The sequence below is a fragment of the Oncorhynchus nerka genome, linkage group LG23 (genome assembly GCF_034236695.1).
Source record: "Oncorhynchus nerka isolate Pitt River linkage group LG23, Oner_Uvic_2.0, whole genome shotgun sequence".
NCBI classification, from domain to species: domain Eukaryota; kingdom Metazoa; phylum Chordata; class Actinopteri; order Salmoniformes; family Salmonidae; genus Oncorhynchus; species Oncorhynchus nerka.
In genome coordinates this window covers 17,362,737-17,382,107 of record NC_088418.1, presented here as the reverse complement: position 1 = coordinate 17,382,107, position 19,371 = coordinate 17,362,737, and the positions used below count along the sequence as shown (strand labels likewise).

The window sequence follows — 19,371 nt, the reverse complement described above, 5'->3', positions numbered from 1 at the left end:
GTATATGTATAGGACTAAATCAAATCAACTTAGGTTTTTGGTTGAGATGGAGACGTGAATTCAACATATGAATTATTAACTTGATGATTACATTTGAAATCAACCACACCTTGAAACCATAGGCCTATATGTTTTGTATATTTTTTGTTGAACCCTGGGTTGAATAGAAACAATAGATGTTGATGACTTCACAAAATGATGCTACAGTATATAGGCCTAAATAGTCTCATTGATGATATATTATAAGTATGGTCCCATTTCATTTGCTCTGTTTAACCTACCCTTTGGAATGACTTCGATAGCAACAGTGAGTCTATTTAGTTATTAAGAGATGCCTCAATAATCATTCTCATAATAGCAAATTGGTAGTAGTCAATGACTAATATCAAAGCAGTGCTTGGTTAAAACCCTGGATGGGAGACCAAAGGGATAGCTGTAGATAGATCAACTCTCCAGTAGGAGGTGCTGTCCAGCCTGTTGTATTTTGTTCTGATAGTGGATATAACGTTGAAGATCTTAAGTTGTTTCAAAGGTACAAATTCCACATATTTTATACAAGGTTTGTCTATGTTGAAAATTGGTTACCATGATGACATAATACATTTCACCCTCAAAACAACAGTTTTGTTGGTTACTTTTTGCAAATCCAATGTGTTTTTCACAGTATGGTGACAAATTATGTTTAAACAACGTTAATTCAACCAGTTTCAGCCTTGGGTTCATCAACCGAGCATCAACCGAGAGATACTTCCGGCGCCGACAGAGATGGCCGACTCGCTTCGCGTTCCTAGGAAACTATGCAGTATTTTGTTTTTTTTACGTGTTATTTCTTACATTGGTACCCCAGGTAATCTTAGGTTTCATTACATACAGTCGGGAGGAACTACTGAATATAAGAGCAACGTCAACTCACCATCATTACGACCAGGAATATGACTCTCCCGAAGCGGATCCTGTGTTTTGCCTTCCACCCAGGACAATGGATCGGATCCCAGCCGGCGAACCTAAACAACGTCGCCGTAAAAGGGGAAAACGAAGCGTACTTCTGGTCAGGCTCCGGAGACGGGCACATCGCGCACCACTCCCTAGGATACTACTCGCCAATGTCCAGTCTCTTGACAAGAAGGTTGATGAAATCCGAGCAAGGGTAGCATTCCAGAGAGACATCAGAGACTGTAACGTTCTTTGCTTCACGGAAACATGTCTCACTCGAGAGACGCTATCGGAGTCGGTGCAGCCAGCTGGTTTCTTCACGCATCGCGCCGACAGAAACAAGCATCTTTCTGGTAAGAAGAGGGGCGGGGGGGTATGCCTTATGATTAACGAGATGTGGTGTGATCACAACAACATACAGGAACTCAAGTTCTTCTGTTCACCTGACTTCATCACAATCAAATGTCGACCGCATTATCTACCAAGGGAATTCTCTTCGATTATAATCACAGCCGTATATATTTCCCCCCAAGCAGACACATCGATGGCCCTGAACGAACTTTATTTGACTCTATGTAAACTGGAAACCACATATCCTGAGGCTGCATTCATTGTAGCTGGGGATTTTAACAAGGCTAATCTGAAAACAAGACCCCCTAAATTCTATCAGCATATTGATTGTGCAACCAGGGCTGGTAAAACCCTGGATCATTGTTATTCTAACTTCCACGACGCATATAAGGCCCTCCCCCTCCCTCCTTTCGGAAAAGCTGACCACGACTCCATTTTGTTGCTTCCAAACTACAGACAGAAACTAAAACAAGAACGCTGGTCCGACCAATCTGATTCCACGCTTCAAGACTGCTTCGATCACGTGGATTGGGATAAGTTCCGCATTGCGTCCAACAACAACATTGACAAATACGCTGATTCGGTGAGCGAGTTCATTAGAAAGTGCATCGGCGATGTCGTACCCACAGCAACTATTAAAACATTCCCAAACCAGAAACCATAGATTGATGGCAGCATTCGCGCAAAACTGAAAGAGCGAACCACTGCTTTTAACCTGGGCAAGGTGACCGGAAACATGATCGAATACAACAGTGTAGCTATTCCCTCCGCAAGGCAATCAAAATAGCTAAGCGTCAGTATAGAGACAAAGTAGAGTTGCAATTCAACGACTCAGACACAAGAGGTATGTGGCAGGGTCTACAGTCAATCACGTATTACAAAAAGAAAACCAGCCCCGTCGCGGACCAGGATGTCTTGCTCCCAGACAGACTAAATAACTTCTTTGCTCGCTTTGAGGTCAATACAGTGCCACTGACACGGCCCTCTACCAAAACCTGCGGACTCTCCTTCACTGCAGCCGACGTGAGTAAAACATTTAAACGTGTTAACCCTCGCAAGGCTGCAGGCCCAGACGGCATCCCCAGCCGCATCCTCAGAGCATGCGCAGACCAGCTGTTCCCACATGCTTCAAGAGGGTCACCATTGTTCCTGTTCCTAAGAAAGCTAAGGTAACTGAGCTAAACGACTACTGCCCCATAGCACTCACTTTTGTCATCATGAAGTGCTTTGAGAGACTAGTCAAGGACCATATCACCTCCACCCTACCTGACACCCTAGACCCACTCCAATTTTCTTACCGCCCCAATAGGTCCACAGACGACGCAATCGCAACCACACTGCACACTACCCTAACCCATCTGGACAAGAGGAATACCTATGTGAGAATGCTGTTCATCGACTACAGCTCAGCATTTAACACCATAGTACCCTCCAAACTCGTAATCAAGCTCGAGACCCTGGGTCTCGTCCCCGCCCTGTGCAACTGGGTACTGGACTTCCTGACGGGTCGCCCCCAGGTGGTGAGGGTAGGTAACAACATCTCCATCTCGCTGATCCTCAACACTGGGGCCCCACAAGGGTGCGTTCTGAGCCCTCTCCTGTACTCCCTGTTCACCCACGACTGCTTGTCCATGCACGCCTCCAACTCAATCATCAAGTTTGCGGACGACACTACAGTGGTAGGCTTGATTACCAACAACGATGAGACAGCCTACAGGGAGGAGGTGAGGGCCCTCGGAGTGTGGTGTCAGCATAATAACCACACACTCAACGTCAACAAAACAAAGGAGATGATCGTGGGCTTCAGGAAACAGCAGAGGGAGCACCCCCCTATCCACATCGACTGGACAGTAGTGGAGAGGGTAATATGTTTTAAGTTCCTCGGCGTACACATCACGGACAAACTGAATTGGTCCACCCACACAGACAGCGTTGTGAAGAAGGCGCAGCAGCGCCCTTTCAACCTCAGGAGGCTGAAGAAATTCGGCTTGTCACCAAAAGCACTCACACATTTCTACAGATGCACAATCAAGAGCATCTTGTCGGGCTGTATCATCACCTGGTACGGCAACTGCTCCGCCCACAACCGTAAGGCTCTCCAGAGGGTAGTGAGGTCTGCACAACGCATCACCGGGGATAAGCTACCTTCCCTCCAGGACACCTACACCACCCGATGTCACAGGAAGGCCATAAAGATCATCAACGACAACAACCACCCGAGCCACTGCCTGTTCACCCCGCTATCATCCAGAAGGCGAGGTCAGTACAGGTGCATCAAAGCAGGGACCGAGAGACTGTAAAACAGCTTCTATCTCAAGGCCAGCAGACTGTTAAACAGCCACCACTAACATTGAGTGGCTGCTGCCCTCAACTCCAGCTCACTTTAATAATGGAAATTGATGGAAATTGATGGAAAAAATGTATCACAAGCCACTATAAACAATGCCACTTAATGTAATGTTTACATACCCTACATTACTCATCTCATATGTATATGTATATACTGTACTCTATATTATCTACTGCATCTTGCCATCTTTATGTAATACATGTATCACTAGCCACTTTAAACTATGCCACTTTTATCTTTACATACCCTACATTACTCATCTCATATGTATATACTGTACTCAATACCATCCTCTGCATCTTGCCTATGCCGTTCTGTACCATCACTCATTCATATATCTTTATGTACATATTTATCCCTTTACACTTGTGTGTATAAGGTAGTAGTTGTGGAATTGTTAGGTTAGATTACTCGTTGGTTATTACTGCATTGTCGGAACTAGAAGCACAAGCATTTCGCTACACTCGCATTAACATCTGCTAACCATGTGTATGTGACAAATAAAATTAGATTTGATTCTGATTTGATTTGGTATGGTATTGGTTGAGGGACCTGTGGACCTATGGATCTGATGTAGCCTAGAGTGGCTACTTCAGAGTGGTGCAGCGGTCTAAGGCACTGCATCACAGTGCAAGAGGCGTCACTGATTCAAATCCAGGCTGTAATACATCCGGCTGTGATTGGGAGTTCCATAGAGCGGCGCATAATTGGCCCAGCATCGTCCGGTTTTGGCCGGTGTAGGCCGTCATTGCAAATAAGAATTTGTCCTTAACTGACTTGCCTAGTTAAATAAAGGTAAAATATATATATATATATATTAGAATGAAAGCCTATGCCCTCAGCTACCTAGCCTATAAAAATACAACAAATAGCTTATTCACCAACACATCAAAACAAATTTAGCCTACATAACCAGTTGTCTTCATATCTTCAAACAGTGTTGGTGTGATAAGTAGCCTGTTATTAGCATGTTATTACATAGCTTTAGTCCGCTATGAAGTTTATTTACACATGTAAATAGAATCTCAATGAACATACATTTTGCTATATTTCAGGATTAACTCTTATTCCTATGGAATTTATTATTGTATGTATCAATCAATAACTTTGTGTCAGCCACCTTTCAGTCGTTTACGTCAGTCTTAGACAGGACATGCCCTCAATTCTGTCCAGAGCTGTGTTAAATCAAATCAAATGTTATTTGTCACATGCTTTGTACACAACAGGTGTAGACTAACAGTGAAATGCTTACTTATAGGCCCTTCCCAACAATGCAGAGAGAAATACAATAGTGAAATAATAGAAAAGTAAAACACCTTTTATAATAAAAGTAATTCTAAATACACATGAGTAACAACAACTTGGCTATGTACGCGGGGGTACCAGTACCGAGTCGATGTGCAGAGGTACGAGGTTATTGAGGTAGATATGTACATACAGTATAACTAAGAGTGAAGTGACATATAGTAAACAGTAGCAGCAGCGTATGTGATGAGTCAAAAAAAGTGTGTGCAAAAAGGTCAATGCGGGTAGCTATTTGGTTAACTATTTAACTAACTATTGAGCAGTCTTATGGCTTGGGGGTAGAACCTGTTCAGGGTCCTGTTGGTTCCAGACTTGGAGCATCGGTACCGCTTGCCGTGCGGTAGCAGAGACAACAGTCTATGACTTGGGTGGATGGAGTCTTTGACAATGTTTAGAGCCTTCCTCTAGAGGTCCTGGATGGCAAGGTGCTCGGCCACAGTGATCTACTGGGCTGTACGTACTACCCTCTAAAGTGGGTAGTGCGGCCGGATGCCAAACCTTTGCCATACTAAGCGGAGATGCAGCACATCAAGATGCTCTCAATGGTGCAGCTATATAATTTTTTGAGGATCTGAGGGTCCATGCCAAATCTCTTCAGCCTTCACGACTGTGTGTGTGTGTGAACCATGTAATTCCTTAGAGATGTGAACACCGAGGAACTTGAAGCTCTCGACCCACTCCACTACAGCCCCGTCAATGTAAATAGGGGCTCTCCGTTTCCTGTAGTCCACAATCAGCTCTTTTGTCTTACTGATGTTGAGAGAGAGGTTGTTGTCCTGGCACCACACTGCCAGGTCTCTGACCTCCCTATAGGCTGTCTCATCGTCGTCGGTGATCAGGCCTACCACTGTTGTGTCATCTGCAAACTTGATTGACATGGTAGTCTACCAGGGGTGGACTGGATATCTGGCATTTTTGATAAATGCCAGATGGGCTGGTCCATGATTAAAACAACAATGATACATATGTACTTGGGAATTCAAAAATGGATTTAAATACATTACACAACACTATTCAGTGTACTTGATGCTGTATTGATCATACAGATGGATCAGTGACTTCACTTGGACTCTGAGCCACTTGGTATTGACAGGTCCCAAGACTGATTAGGGCTGCAGCAAGTTCAAGTCACTGCTGTAGCTCATTTGAAGGAGAGAAAAAGGCCAGAGCCTTACAATCAATGGGTGGGAGTGAATCTGACACAAATATATTCCTTATACATTCGCCTGGTCCCTGAAGATGTCTAGTGCTGTCCTCTGTGGGTAACGACCGCTAACGGAGGTGCATTATACTCAGAGGAACCTTCAACTGTCATTGTCCAAGGAGGTGAAGCGAAGTTGTTTGTGATAGGTGCAAAAAGGAAAATAAATTGAGAATGTAAATACAGTTGAAGTCAGAAGTTTACATACACTTAGGTTGGAGTCATTAAAACTCGTTTTTCAACCACTCCACAAATTTCTTGTGAACAAACTATAGTTTTGGCAAGTCAGTTAGGACATCTACTTGTGCATGACACAAGTCATTTTTCCAACAATTGTTTACAAACAGAGTATTTCACTTATAATTCACTGTATCACAATTCCAGTGGGTCAGAAGTTTACATACACTAAGTTGACTGTGCCTTTAAACAGCTTGGAAAATTCCAGAAAATTATGTCATGACTTTAGAAGCTTCTGATAGGCTAATTGACATAATTTGAGTCAATTGGAGGTGTACCTGTGGATGTATTTCAAAGCCTACCTTCAAACTCAGTGCCTCTTTACTTGACATCATGGGAAAATCAAAAGAAATCAGCCAAGACCTCAGAAAAGAAATTGTAGACCTCCACAAGTCTGGTTCATCCTTGGGACCAATTTCCAAATGCCTGAAGGTACCACGTTCATCTGTACAAACAATAGTATCATCAAAATCAAATTCAAATTTATCAAATCAAATGTATTTATATAACCCTTCATACATCAGCTGATATCTCAGTACGCAAGTATAAACACCATGGGACCACGCAGCTGTCATACCGCTCAGGAAGGAGACGCGTTCTGTCTCCTAGAAATGAACGTACTTTGGTGCGAAAAGTGCACATCAATCCAGAACAACAACAAAAAACCTTGTGAAGATGCTGGAGGAAACAGATACAAAAGTATCTATATCCACAGTAAAACGAGTCCTATATTGACATAACCTGAAAGTCCGCTCAGCAAGGAAGAACCCACTGCTCCAAAACCTCCATAAAAAAGCCAGACTATGGTTTGCAACTGCACACGGTGACAAAGATCGTACTTTTTGGAGAAATGTCCTCTGGTCTGATGAAACAAAAATAGAACTGTTTGGCCAGAATGACCATCGTTATGTTTGGAGGAAAAAGAGGGAGGCATGCAAGCCGATGAACCGCGAAGCACGGGGGTGGCAGCATCATGTTGTGGGGGTGGCAGCATCATGTTGTGAGGGTGATTTTCTGCATGAGGGACTGGTGCACTTCACAAAATAGATGGCATCACGAGGAAAGAAAATTATATGGATATATTGAAGCAACATCTCAAGACATCAGTCAGGAAGTTAAAGCTTGGTCACAAATGGGTCTTCCAAATGGACAATGACCCCAAGCATACTTCCAAAGGTGTGGCAAAATAGCTTAAGGACAACAAAGTCAAGGTATTGGAGTGGCCATCACAAAGCCCTGACCTCAATCCTATAGAAAATGTGTGGACAGAACTGAAAAAGCATGTGCGAGCAAGGAGGCCTACAAACCTGACTCAGTTACACCAGCTCTGTCAGGAGGAATGGGCCAAAATTCACCCAACTTATTGTGGGAAGCTTGTTGAAGGCTACCCGAAACGTTTGACCCAAGTTAAACAATTTAAAGGCAATGCTACCAAATACTAATTGAGTGTATGTAAACTTCTGACCCACTGGGAATGTGATGAAAGAAATACAAGCTGAAATAAATCATTCTCTCTACTATTTTTCTGACATTTCACTTTCTTAAAATAAAGTGCTGATTCTGACTGACCTAAAACAGGGAATTTTTACTAGGATTAAATGTCAGGAATTGTGAAAAACTGAGTTTACATGTATTTGGCCAAGGTGTATGTAAACTTCCGACTTCCAGTGGCGGTTCTAGACCATTTCAAATGGGAGGGGCCAAGCTGGGGCCAGTTGTACTGTTAGAGGGGCCAGTTACATTAGATGTCATTGTTGTCATCGTTTTCTTCACTGCATTGCAGGCATTAGCAGGCAAAAGCCCATGTTCATAATCATCATCGTTGCCACTGTCTAATAACCGATGTAAAAAAAGAACGATAGCAAAAATGTGTTATGTAAAAATGATTTCATACTCCACATTTAGGGGGGCCACAAGGGGGTCCAAAATTGTTGTTACAGGGGCACTGCCCCCCCCCAATTTAGTCCTATTCTTTAACTTAGATTTTTGGTTGAGATGGAGACGTGAACCCAACATATCAATTATTATTAATATATAGACAATATGTAGACATTTTGAGGTAACTAACTATAAATGTCTTCTTATGTAATCATAAAAAACGTGCATATTCAAGACATCATGCAAAGGTCGCAGGTCTGTGGAGATATAATATTGCCACAGTATAATAATCTGTGCAGAATCTCGTACAGAATTAGTCATTTGCGCAATGTACTTTTAATGTAATCTCAGCTATAATCCAGGTCATTTGGTTGTGCTATTAGATGACGCACAGTGATAACATGCTATATTGTCGTATACATACAAAATATCTGACATTGTATTCCCATTTGAACTTTGTTGTGCTTTTAAATGGATGATAGCGACGTGATGAAACATTTAGAAGACAAGTTTTTCTGTAGGAATTTTGTTGTGCTTTTGGATGGTTGAAAGCATAGTGATAACACAATGGGAATTCAACAAACTTCTGCCTGTCTTTTTGAGTGGGTGAATAAAGGTTGAAAACTCATTGATCAACGTCTCAACCAAATATTACCCACTTTTCAACGTTGGAATGATGTGGTATGCCCAGTAGATTGCCTCACATTCCTGTCCATTGCACATTCAGCACGTCTGGCCTGCTTGTTTAGTAACCATGTCATGTAAGAGGACACACATAAACATCTCCATTCTGTGAGGGTATATTATGAAAGCTTCACATAGGAAGATAGTCCATGATCATTAGATAGTATGCAACACCACGTTGACCAAAGAGAGATCAACCACACTTGTGAGGCTTTGTATTTTTGCAAGGTAATTGGCTGGCTGCATTGACAATGTTTTTTCCCATTGTTTTTTTCCCAACAACCAAATACCAAATGGCCACCTGGAAAATGTCTCCCTCCCAGGATTCCTAACAATAATCTTCATTTTAACGAGTTATGTGTCCTTTTTATCTAGGATCCGACATTTCTGTGATTAAGCTGCTTGCCCTCTGGGACACCCTGTCCCTGTTTGATGATGAGGAGGAAGAGTTTGAGGAGGCGAATGGTGTTTTTATGGTATGAACATGTCAAACAGTAAATTACATAATATGCACATTTTGTTATTTTCTTTAAATTACTGAGTGACAATTAGTTGTGGCTGGTCCTGTATTACCTTATATCACCAAAACAATTTTCTATCTCATGTGACTACACCTCTGTTTTTGACACATCTATTACTGTCCACACTTACCCTCTAACCCCATCCCCATGTGATGTATCAATATTTGACATGAGTGTGAGTCTTTCCATCACATTTGACAGGCATCACCTGTCAGTATTGCATGCATAACCCTCTATTTCACACACTCATGCACTCATGCACTCAAGCACTCATGCACACACACACTCATGCACACACACACACACACACACACACACACACACACACACACACACACACACACACACACACACACACACACACACACACACACACACACACACACACACACACAGGGTGTTCTGCATATTTCCTCTGTGTGTTGCTGTCTTTACACAGCGCAGCAGCAGTCTAGGGTCACATGATTCTCACCCACTCTCTTTGACACAATGCATGCCTTAAGTTACACACAAATCAAATCAAATTTGTCACATGGACCAAATACAACAGGTGTAGACCTTACAGTGAAATGCTTACTTACAAGCCCTTAGCCCTTAACCAACAATGCAGTTTTAAGAAAAATACCCCACACTTTTTTTTTCAAAAAGTAAGAAATAATTAAACAGAAGCAATAAAATAACAATAACGAGACTATATACAGGGGGTACCGGTACAGAGTCAATGTGGAGACTATATACAGGGGGTACCGGTACAGAGTCAATGTGGAGACTATATACAGGGGGTACCGGTACAGAGTCAATGTGGAGACTATATACAGGGGGTACAGGTACAGAGTCAATGTGGAGACTATATACAGGGGGTACCGGTACAGAGTCAATGTGGAGACTATATACAGGGGGTACCGGTACAGAGTCAATGTGGAGACTATATACAGGGGGTACCGGTACAGAGTCAATGTGGAGACTATATACAGGGGGTACCGGTACAGAGTCAATGTGGAGACTATATACAGGGGGTACTGGTACAGAGTCAATGTGGAGACTATATACAGGTACCGGTACAGAGTCAATGTGGAGGTTATATACAGGGGGTACCAGTACAGAGTCAATGTGGAGACTATATACAGGGGTACCGGTACAGAGTCAATGTGGAGACTATATACAGGGGTACCGGTACAGAGTCAATGTGGAGACTATATACAGGGGGTACCGGTACAGAGTCAATGTGGAGACTATATACAGGGGGTACAGGTACAGAGTCAATGTGGAGACTATATACAGGGGGTACCGGTACAGAGTCAATGTGGAGGCTATATACAGGGGGTACCGGTACAGAGTCAATGTGGAGACTATATACAGGGGGTACCGGTACAGAGTCAATGTGGAGACTATATACAGGGGGTACCGGTACAGAGTCAATGTGGAGACTATATACAGGGGGTACCGGTACAGAGTCAATGTGGAGACTATATACAGGGGGTACCGGTACAGAGTCAATGTGGAGACTATATACAGGGGGTACTGGTACAGAGTCAATGTGGAGACTATATACAGGGGGTACCAGTACAGAGTCAATGTGGAGACTATATACAGGGGGTACCGGTACAGAGTCAGTGTGGAGACTATATACAGGGGGTACCGGTACAGAGTCAATGTGGAGACTATATACAGGGGTACCAGTACAGAGTCAATGTGGAGACTATATACAGGGGGTACCAGTACAGAGTCAATGTGGAGACTATATACAGGGGGTACCAGTACAGAGTCAATGTGGAGGCTATATACAGGGGGTACCGGTACAGAGTCAATGTGGAGACTATATACAGGGGTACCAGTACAGAGTCAATGTGGAGACTATATACAGGGGGTACCAGTACAGAGTCAATGTGGAGACTATATACAGGGGGTACCGGTACAGAGTCAATGTGGAGACTATATACAGGGGGTACCAGTACAGAGTCAATGTGGAGACTATATACAGGGGGTACCGGTACAGAGTCAATGTGGAGACTATATACAGGGGGTACCAGTACAGAGTCAATGTGGAGACTATATACAGGGGGTACCGGTACAGAGTCAGTGTGGAGACTATATACAGGGGGTACCGGTACAGAGTCAATGTGGAGACTATATACAGGGGTACCAGTACAGAGTCAATGTGGAGACTATATACAGGGGGTACCGGTACAGAGTCAATGTGGAGACTATATACAGGGGGTACCGGTACAGAGTCAATGTGGAGACTATATACAGGGGTACCGGTACAGAGTCAATGTGGAGACTATATACAGGGGGTACCAGTACAGAGTCAATGTGGAGACTATATACAGGGGGTACCAGTACAGAGTCAATGTGGAGACTATATACAGGGGTACCGGTACAGAGTCAATGTGGAGACTATATACAGGGGGTACCGGTACAGAGTCAATGTGGAGACTATATACAGGGGGTACCAGTACAGAGTCAATGTGGAGACTATATACAGGGGGTACCAGTACAGAGTCAATGTGGAGACTATATACAGGGGGTACAGGTACAGAGTCAATGTGGAGACTATATACAGGGGGTACCGGTACAGAGTCAATGTGGAGACTATATACAGGGGTACCAGTACAGAGTCAATGTGGAGACTATATACAGGGGGTACCGGTACAGAGTCAATGTGGAGACTATATACAGGGGGTACCAGTACAGAGTCAATGTGGAGACTATATACAGGGGTACCGGTACAGAGTCAATGTGGAGACTATATACAGGGGGTACCGGTACAGAGTCAATGTGGAGACTATATACAGGGGTACCGGTACAGAGTCAATGTGGAGACTATATACAGGGGGTACCGGTACAGAGTCAATGTGGAGACTATATACAGGGGGTACCGATACAGAGTCAATGTGGAGGTTATATACAGGGGTACCGGTACAGAGTCAATGTGGAGACTATATACAGGGGGTACCGGTACAGAGTCAATGTGGAGACTATATACAGGGGTACCAGTACAGAGTCAATGTGGAGGCTATATACAGGGGGTACCGGTACAGAGTCAATGTGGAGGCTATATACAGGGGGTACCAGTACAGAGTCAATGTGGAGACTATATACAGGGGGTACCGGTACAGAGTCAATGTGGAGGCTATATACAGGGGTACCGGTACAGAGTCAATGTGGAGGCTATATACAGGGGTACCAGTACAGAGTCAATGTGGAGACTATATACAGGGGGTACCGGTACAGAGTCAATGTGGAGGCTATATACAGGGGGTACCAGTACAGAGTCAATGTGGAGACTATATACAGGGGTACCGGTACAGAGTCAATGTGGAGACTATATACAGGGGTACCGGTACAGAGTCAATGTGGAGACTATATACAGGGGTACCGGTACAGAGTCAATGTGGAGGCTATATACAGGGGGTACCGGTACAGAGTCAATGTGGAGGCTATATACAGGGGTACCAGTACAGAGTCAATGTGGAGACTATATACAGGGGGTACCGGTACAGAGTCAATGTGGAGACTATATACAGGGGTACCGGTACAGAGTCAATGTGGAGACTATATACAGGGGGTACCGGTACAGAGTCAATGTGGAGACTATATACAGGGGGTACCAGTACAGAGTCAATGTGGAGACTATATACAGGGGTACCGGTACAGAGTCAATGTGGAGACTATATACAGGGGTACCGGTACAGAGTCAATGTGGAGACTATATACAGGGGTACCGGTACAGAGTCAATGTGGAGACTATATACAGGGGTACCAGTACAGAGTCAATGTGGAGACTATATACAGGGGGTACTGGTACAGAGTCAATGTGGAGACTATATACAGGGGGTACAGGTACAGAGTCAATGTGGAGACTATATACAGGGGGTACCGGTACAGAGTCAATGTGGAGACTATATACAGGGGGTACCGGTACAGAGTCAATGTGGAGACTATATACAGGGGGTACCGGTACAGAGTCAATGTGGAGACTATATACAGGGGGTACCAGTACAGAGTCAATGTGGAGACTATATACAGGGGGTACCAGTACAGAGTCAATGTGGAGACTATATACAGGGGGTACCGGTACAGAGTCAATGTGGAGACTATATACAGGGGGTACCAGTACAGAGTCAATGTGGAGACTATATACAGGGGGTACCGGTACAGAGTCAATGTGGAGACTATATACAGGGGTACCAGTACAGAGTCAATGTGGAGGTTATATACAGGGGGTACCGGTACAGAGTCAATGTGGAGACTATATACAGGGGGTACCGGTACAGAGTCAATGTGGAGACTATATACAGGGGGTACCGGTACAGAGTCAATGTGGAGGCTATATACAGGGGGTACCGGTACAGAGTCAATGTGGAGGCTATATACAGGGGTACCGGTACAGAGTCAATGTGGAGACTATATACAGGGGTACCGGTACAGAGTCAATGTGGAGGCTATATACAGGGGGTACCGGTACAGAGTCAATGTGGAGGCTATATACAGGGGGTACCAGTACAGAGTCAATGTGGAGACTATATACAGGGGGTACCGGTACAGAGTCAATGTGGAGGCTATATACAGGGGGTACCAGTACAGAGTCAATGTGGAGACTATATACAGGGGGTACCGGTACAGAGTCAATGTGGAGACTATATACAGGGGGTACCGGTACAGAGTCAATGTGGAGACTATATACAGGGGTACCGGTACAGAGTCAATGTGGAGGCTATATACAGGGGGTACCGGTACAGAGTCAATGTGGAGGCTATATACAGGGGGTACCGGTACAGAGTCAATGTGGAGACTATATACAGGGGTACCGGTACAGAGTCAATGTGGAGACTATATACAGGGGGTACCGGTACAGAGTCAATGTGGAGACTATATACAGGGGGTACCGGTACAGAGTCAATGTGGAGACTATATACAGGGGGTACCGGTACAGAGTCAATGTGGAGACTATATACAGGGGGTACCGGTACAGAGTCAATGTGGAGACTATATACAGGGGGTACCGGTACAGAGTCAATGTGGAGACTATATACAGGGGGTACCGGTACAGAGTCAATGTGGAGACTAAATACAGGGGGTACCGGTACAGAGTCAATGTGGAGGCTATATACAGGGTGTACCGGTACAGAGTCAATGTGGAGACTATATACAGGGGGTACCGGTACAGAGTCAATGTGGAGACTATATACAGGGGGTACCGGTACTGAGTCAATGTGGAGACTATATACAGGGGGTACCGGTACAGAGTCAATGTGGAGACTATATACAGGGGGTACCGGTACAGAGTCAATGTGGAGGTTATATACAGGGGGTACCGGTACAGAGTCAATGTGGAGGCTATATACAGGGGGTACCGGTACAGAGTCAATGTGGAGACTATATACAGGGGGTACCGGTACAGAGTCAATGTGGAGACTATATACAGGGGGTACCGGTACAGAGTCAATGTGGAGACTATATACAGGGGGTACCGGTACAGAGTCAATGTGGAGACTATATACAGGGGGTACCGGTACAGAGTCAATGTGGAGACTATATACAGGGGGTACCGGTACAGAGTCAATGTGTGGGGGCACCGGTTAGTCGAGGTAATTGAGGTAATATGGTTGAGTTATTAAAGTGACTATGCATAGATAACAGAGAGTAGCAGCAACGTAAAGGAGGGGTGGGGGGGGGGGCAGTGCAAATAGTCTGGGTAGCCATTTGATTAGATGTTCAGGAGCCTTATGGCTTGGAGGTAGAAGCTGTTTAGATGCCTCTTGGACCTAGACTTGGCGCACCGGGTACCGCTTGCCGTGCGATAGCAGAGAGAACACTATGACTAGGGTGGCTGGAGTCGTTGACTATTTTTTGGGCCTTCCTCTGACATCGCCTGGTAAAGAGGTCCTGGATGGCAGGAAGCTTGGCCCCAAGTGATGTACTGGGCAATACCCACTACTTTCTGTAGTGCCTTGCGGTCGGAGGCCGAGCAGTTGCCATACCAGGCAGTGATGCAACCCGTCAGGATGCTCTCGATGGTGCAGCTTTTGAGGATCTGAGGACCCATGACAAATCTTTTCAGTTTCCTGAGGGGAATAGGTTTTGTCGTACCATCCTCACGACTATCTTGGTGTGTTTAGACCATGATAGTTCGTTGGTGATATGGACACCAAGGAACTTGAAATTCTCGACCCGTTCCACTACAGCCCCGCTGATGTTAATGGGGGTCTGTTCGGCCCACCTTTTCCTGTAGTACATGATCATCTCCTTTATCTTGCTCACATTGAGGGAGAGGTTGTTGTCCTGACACCACACTGCCAGTTCTCTGACCTCCTCCCTATAGGCTGTCTCATCTTTGTCGGTGATCAGGTCTACCACGGTTGTGTTGTCAGCAAACTTAATGATGGTGTTGAAGTCGTGCTTGGCCCCGCAGTCGTGGGTGAACAGGGAGTACAGAAGGGGACTAAGTACACACCCCTGAGGGGCCCCAGTGTTGAGGATCAGCGTGGCAGACGTGTTGCTACCTACCCTCACCACCTGGTGGCGGCCCATCAGGAAGTCCGGGATTCAGTTTGCAGAGGGAGGTGTTTTGTCCCAGGGTCCTTAGCTTAGTGATGAGCTTCGTGGGCACTATGGTGTTGGACGCTGAGCTGTAGTCAATGAACAGCATTCTCACATAGGTGTTCCTTTTGTCCAGGTGGGAAAGGGCAGTGTGGAGTGCGATTGAGATTGCATCAGCTGTTGATCTGTTGGGGCAGTATGTAAATTGGAGTGGGTCTAGGGTATCCAGGAGGATGCTGTTGATGAGAGCCATGACCAGCCTTTCAAAGCACTTCATGGCTACCGCCATGAGTGCTACGGGTCTGTAATCATTTAGGCAGGTTACCTTCGCTTCCTTGGGCACAGGGACTATGGTGGTCTGATTGAAACATGTAGGTATTACAGACTCAGAGAGATTGAAAATGTCAGTGAAGACACATGCCAGTTGGTCTGCACATGCTTTGAGTACACATCCTGGTAATCCATGTGTACTCAAATCCCTGCGGCTTTGTGAATGTTGACCTGTTTAAAGGTCTTGCTCACATCGGCTACTGAGAGCGTTATCACACAGTCATTCAGAACAGCTGGTGCTCTCGTGCATGCTTCAGTGTTGCTTGCCTCGAAGCGAGTATAAAATGCATTTAGCTCATCTGGTAGGCTCGTGTCACTGGATAGCTCACGTCTGGGTATCCGTTTGTAGTCTGTAATAGTTATCAAGCCCTGCCACATCCGACGAACTTCAGAGCCGGTGTAGTAGTATTCAATCTAAATCTTGTATTGATGCTTTGCTTGTTTGATGGTTCGTCCGAGGGCACAGTGGTATTTCTTATAGGCCGGATTAGTGTCCCACTCCTTGAAAGCAGCAGCTCTAGCCTTTATCTCATAAAGGTTGCCTGTAATCCATGGCTTCTGGTTGGGTTATGTACGTAAGCTCACTGTGGGCACGACATCGTCAATGCACTTATTGATGAAGCCGATGACTGAGGTGGTATACTCCTCAATGCCATTGGATGAATCCCGGAACATATTCCAGTCTGTGCTGGCAAACAGTCCTTTAGCGTAGCATCTGTGTCATCTGACCACTTCCGTATTGAGCGAGTCACTGGTACTTCCTGCTTTAGTTTTTGCTTGTAAGCAGGAATCAGGAGGATATAATTATGGTCAGATTTGCTAAATGGAGGGCGGGGGAGAGCTTTGTATGCATCTCTGTGTGTGGAGTAAAGGTGGTCTAGAGGTTTTTTTCCCCTCTGGTTGCACAAAAAATGTGGTAAAAGTGATTTAAGTTTGCCTGCATTCATGTCCCCAACCACTAGGAGCACCGCTTCTGGGTCAGTATTTTCATGTTTGCTTATGGCCTTATAGAGTTGGTTGAGTGCAGTCTTAGTTCCAGCATCGGTATGTGGTGGTAAATAGACGGCTACAAATAATATAGATGAGATAGTGTGGTGTACAGCTTATCATATCGATGTCTAATATTACATCGCGCACCAGCTGTTATTGACAAAAAGACACACACCCCCACCCCTCGTCTTACCAGACGTAGCTTCTCTGTTCTGCCTGTGCATTGAAAATCCCTCCAGCTCTATATTATCTGTGTCGTCATTCAGCCACGACTCGGTGAAACATAAGATATTACAGTTCTTAATGTCCCTTTGGTAGGATAATCGTAATCGTAAGTCATCAGTTTTATTTTCCAATGATTGCATGTTAGCAAGTAGAATTGATGGCAATGGAAGTTTACTTGCTCACCTACGGATTCTCAAAGGCAGCCCGATCTGTGTCCTCTTTTACTCTGTCTTTTCTTCACGCAAATGACGTGGATCTGGGCCTGTTCTCGGTGAGAGCAGTATATCTTTCTCGTCGGACTCTTAAAGGAAAAAGCTTCTTCCAGTGCATGGTGAGTAATCCTAGTTCTGATGTCCAGAAGTTATTTTCAGTCATAAGAGACGGTAGCAGCAACATTATGTACAAAATAAATAAATAAGTTACAAACAACGCAAAAAACACATTTCGTTACGGACATGTAAAACGGTCATGTAAAAAGTCAGCCATCCTCTTCGGCGTCATCTTAAAAGGCAGGTTACCTTAGTGTTCTTGGGCACAGGGACTATGGTGGTCTGCTTGAAATATGTTGGTATTACAGACTCAGACAGGGAGAGGCTGAAAATGTCAGTGAAGACACTTTCTAGTTGGTCAGTGCATGCTTGGAGTACACATCCTGGTAAACCGTCTGGTCCTGCTGTGGAGAGCTTGATCACACAGTCGTCCAGAACAGCTGATGCTCTCATGCATGTTTCAGTGTTACTTGCCTCGAAGCAAGCATAGAAGTTATTTAGCTCGTCTAGTAGGCTCGTGTCACTGTGTATGGAGTAAAGGTGGTCTACCGTTTTTTTCCTTCTGGTTGCACATTTAACATGCTGGTAGAAATGAGGTCAAATTGATTTAAGTTTCCCTGCATTAAAGTCCCCGGCCACTAGGAGCGCCGCCTCTGAATGAGCGTTTTCCTGTTTGCTTATGTTGGTATACAGCTCATTGAGTGCGGTCTTAGTGCCAGCATCGGTCTGTGGTGGTATGTAGACAGCTACAAAAAATACAGATGAAAACTCTCTAGGTAGATAGTGTGGTCTACAGTTTATAATGAGATACTCTACCTCAGGCGAGCAAAACCTTGAGACTTCCTTAGATATCGTGCACCAGCTGTTGTTTACAAATATACATAGACCGTCACCCATTGTCATACCAAAGGCTGCTGTTCTATCCTGCAGATACAGTGTATCTGTATCAGCTGAATGTTATTCATGTCGTCGTTCAGCCACGACTTGGTGAAACATAAGATATTATAGTTTTTAATGTCCCATTGATGGGATATACATGCTTTTAGTTTGTCCAATTTATTATCCAGCGATTGTACGTTGGCCAATAGGACCGATGGCAAAGGCAGATTAGCCACTTGTCGGTGGATCCTCAGCAAGGCACCCCAATTTCCTTCCGCGATACCTCTTCCGTCTCTTTCTCCTGCAAATGACCGGGATGAGGGCCTGTTTGGGTATCTGGAGTACATCCCTCTCATTAAATTATTTGTCCAATTTAAGGTGAGTAATCGCTGTTCTGATGTCCAAAAGCTCTTTTCGGTCATACGAGACGGTAGCAGCAACATTATGTACAAAGCAAATTACAAACAATTCGAAAAAACAAACAAAATAGCATGGTTGGTTAAGAGCCAATAAAATGGCAGCCATCCTCTCCGGCGCCATTAGAACAACATGCATTTCTTAAGTTACACACAACATACAACACAACTCCATGGCATCATCAAACCACATTCACATGTCCAGACTCCAGAGTAATTTAAAATATGTGCTGTGCCTCAGATCAAACAAAACTGAATC

The 19,371-nt window shown here is 44.6% G+C and overlaps 1 protein-coding gene across 1 annotated transcript in view; it reads left to right on the top strand.

Annotated features, from left to right (window-relative positions):
• The window catches only part of LOC115106367 (ankyrin repeat domain-containing protein 1-like), a 29,631-nt gene that overhangs the window by 2,194 nt on the left and 8,066 nt on the right, over positions 1-19,371 (top strand). Inside the window, exon 2 of the mRNA XM_029629023.2 lies at positions 9,315-9,415. Within this exon, the coding sequence (XP_029484883.1) occupies positions 9,315-9,415 (101 nt within the window). The remainder of the gene's footprint in view (positions 1-9,314; positions 9,416-19,371) is intronic.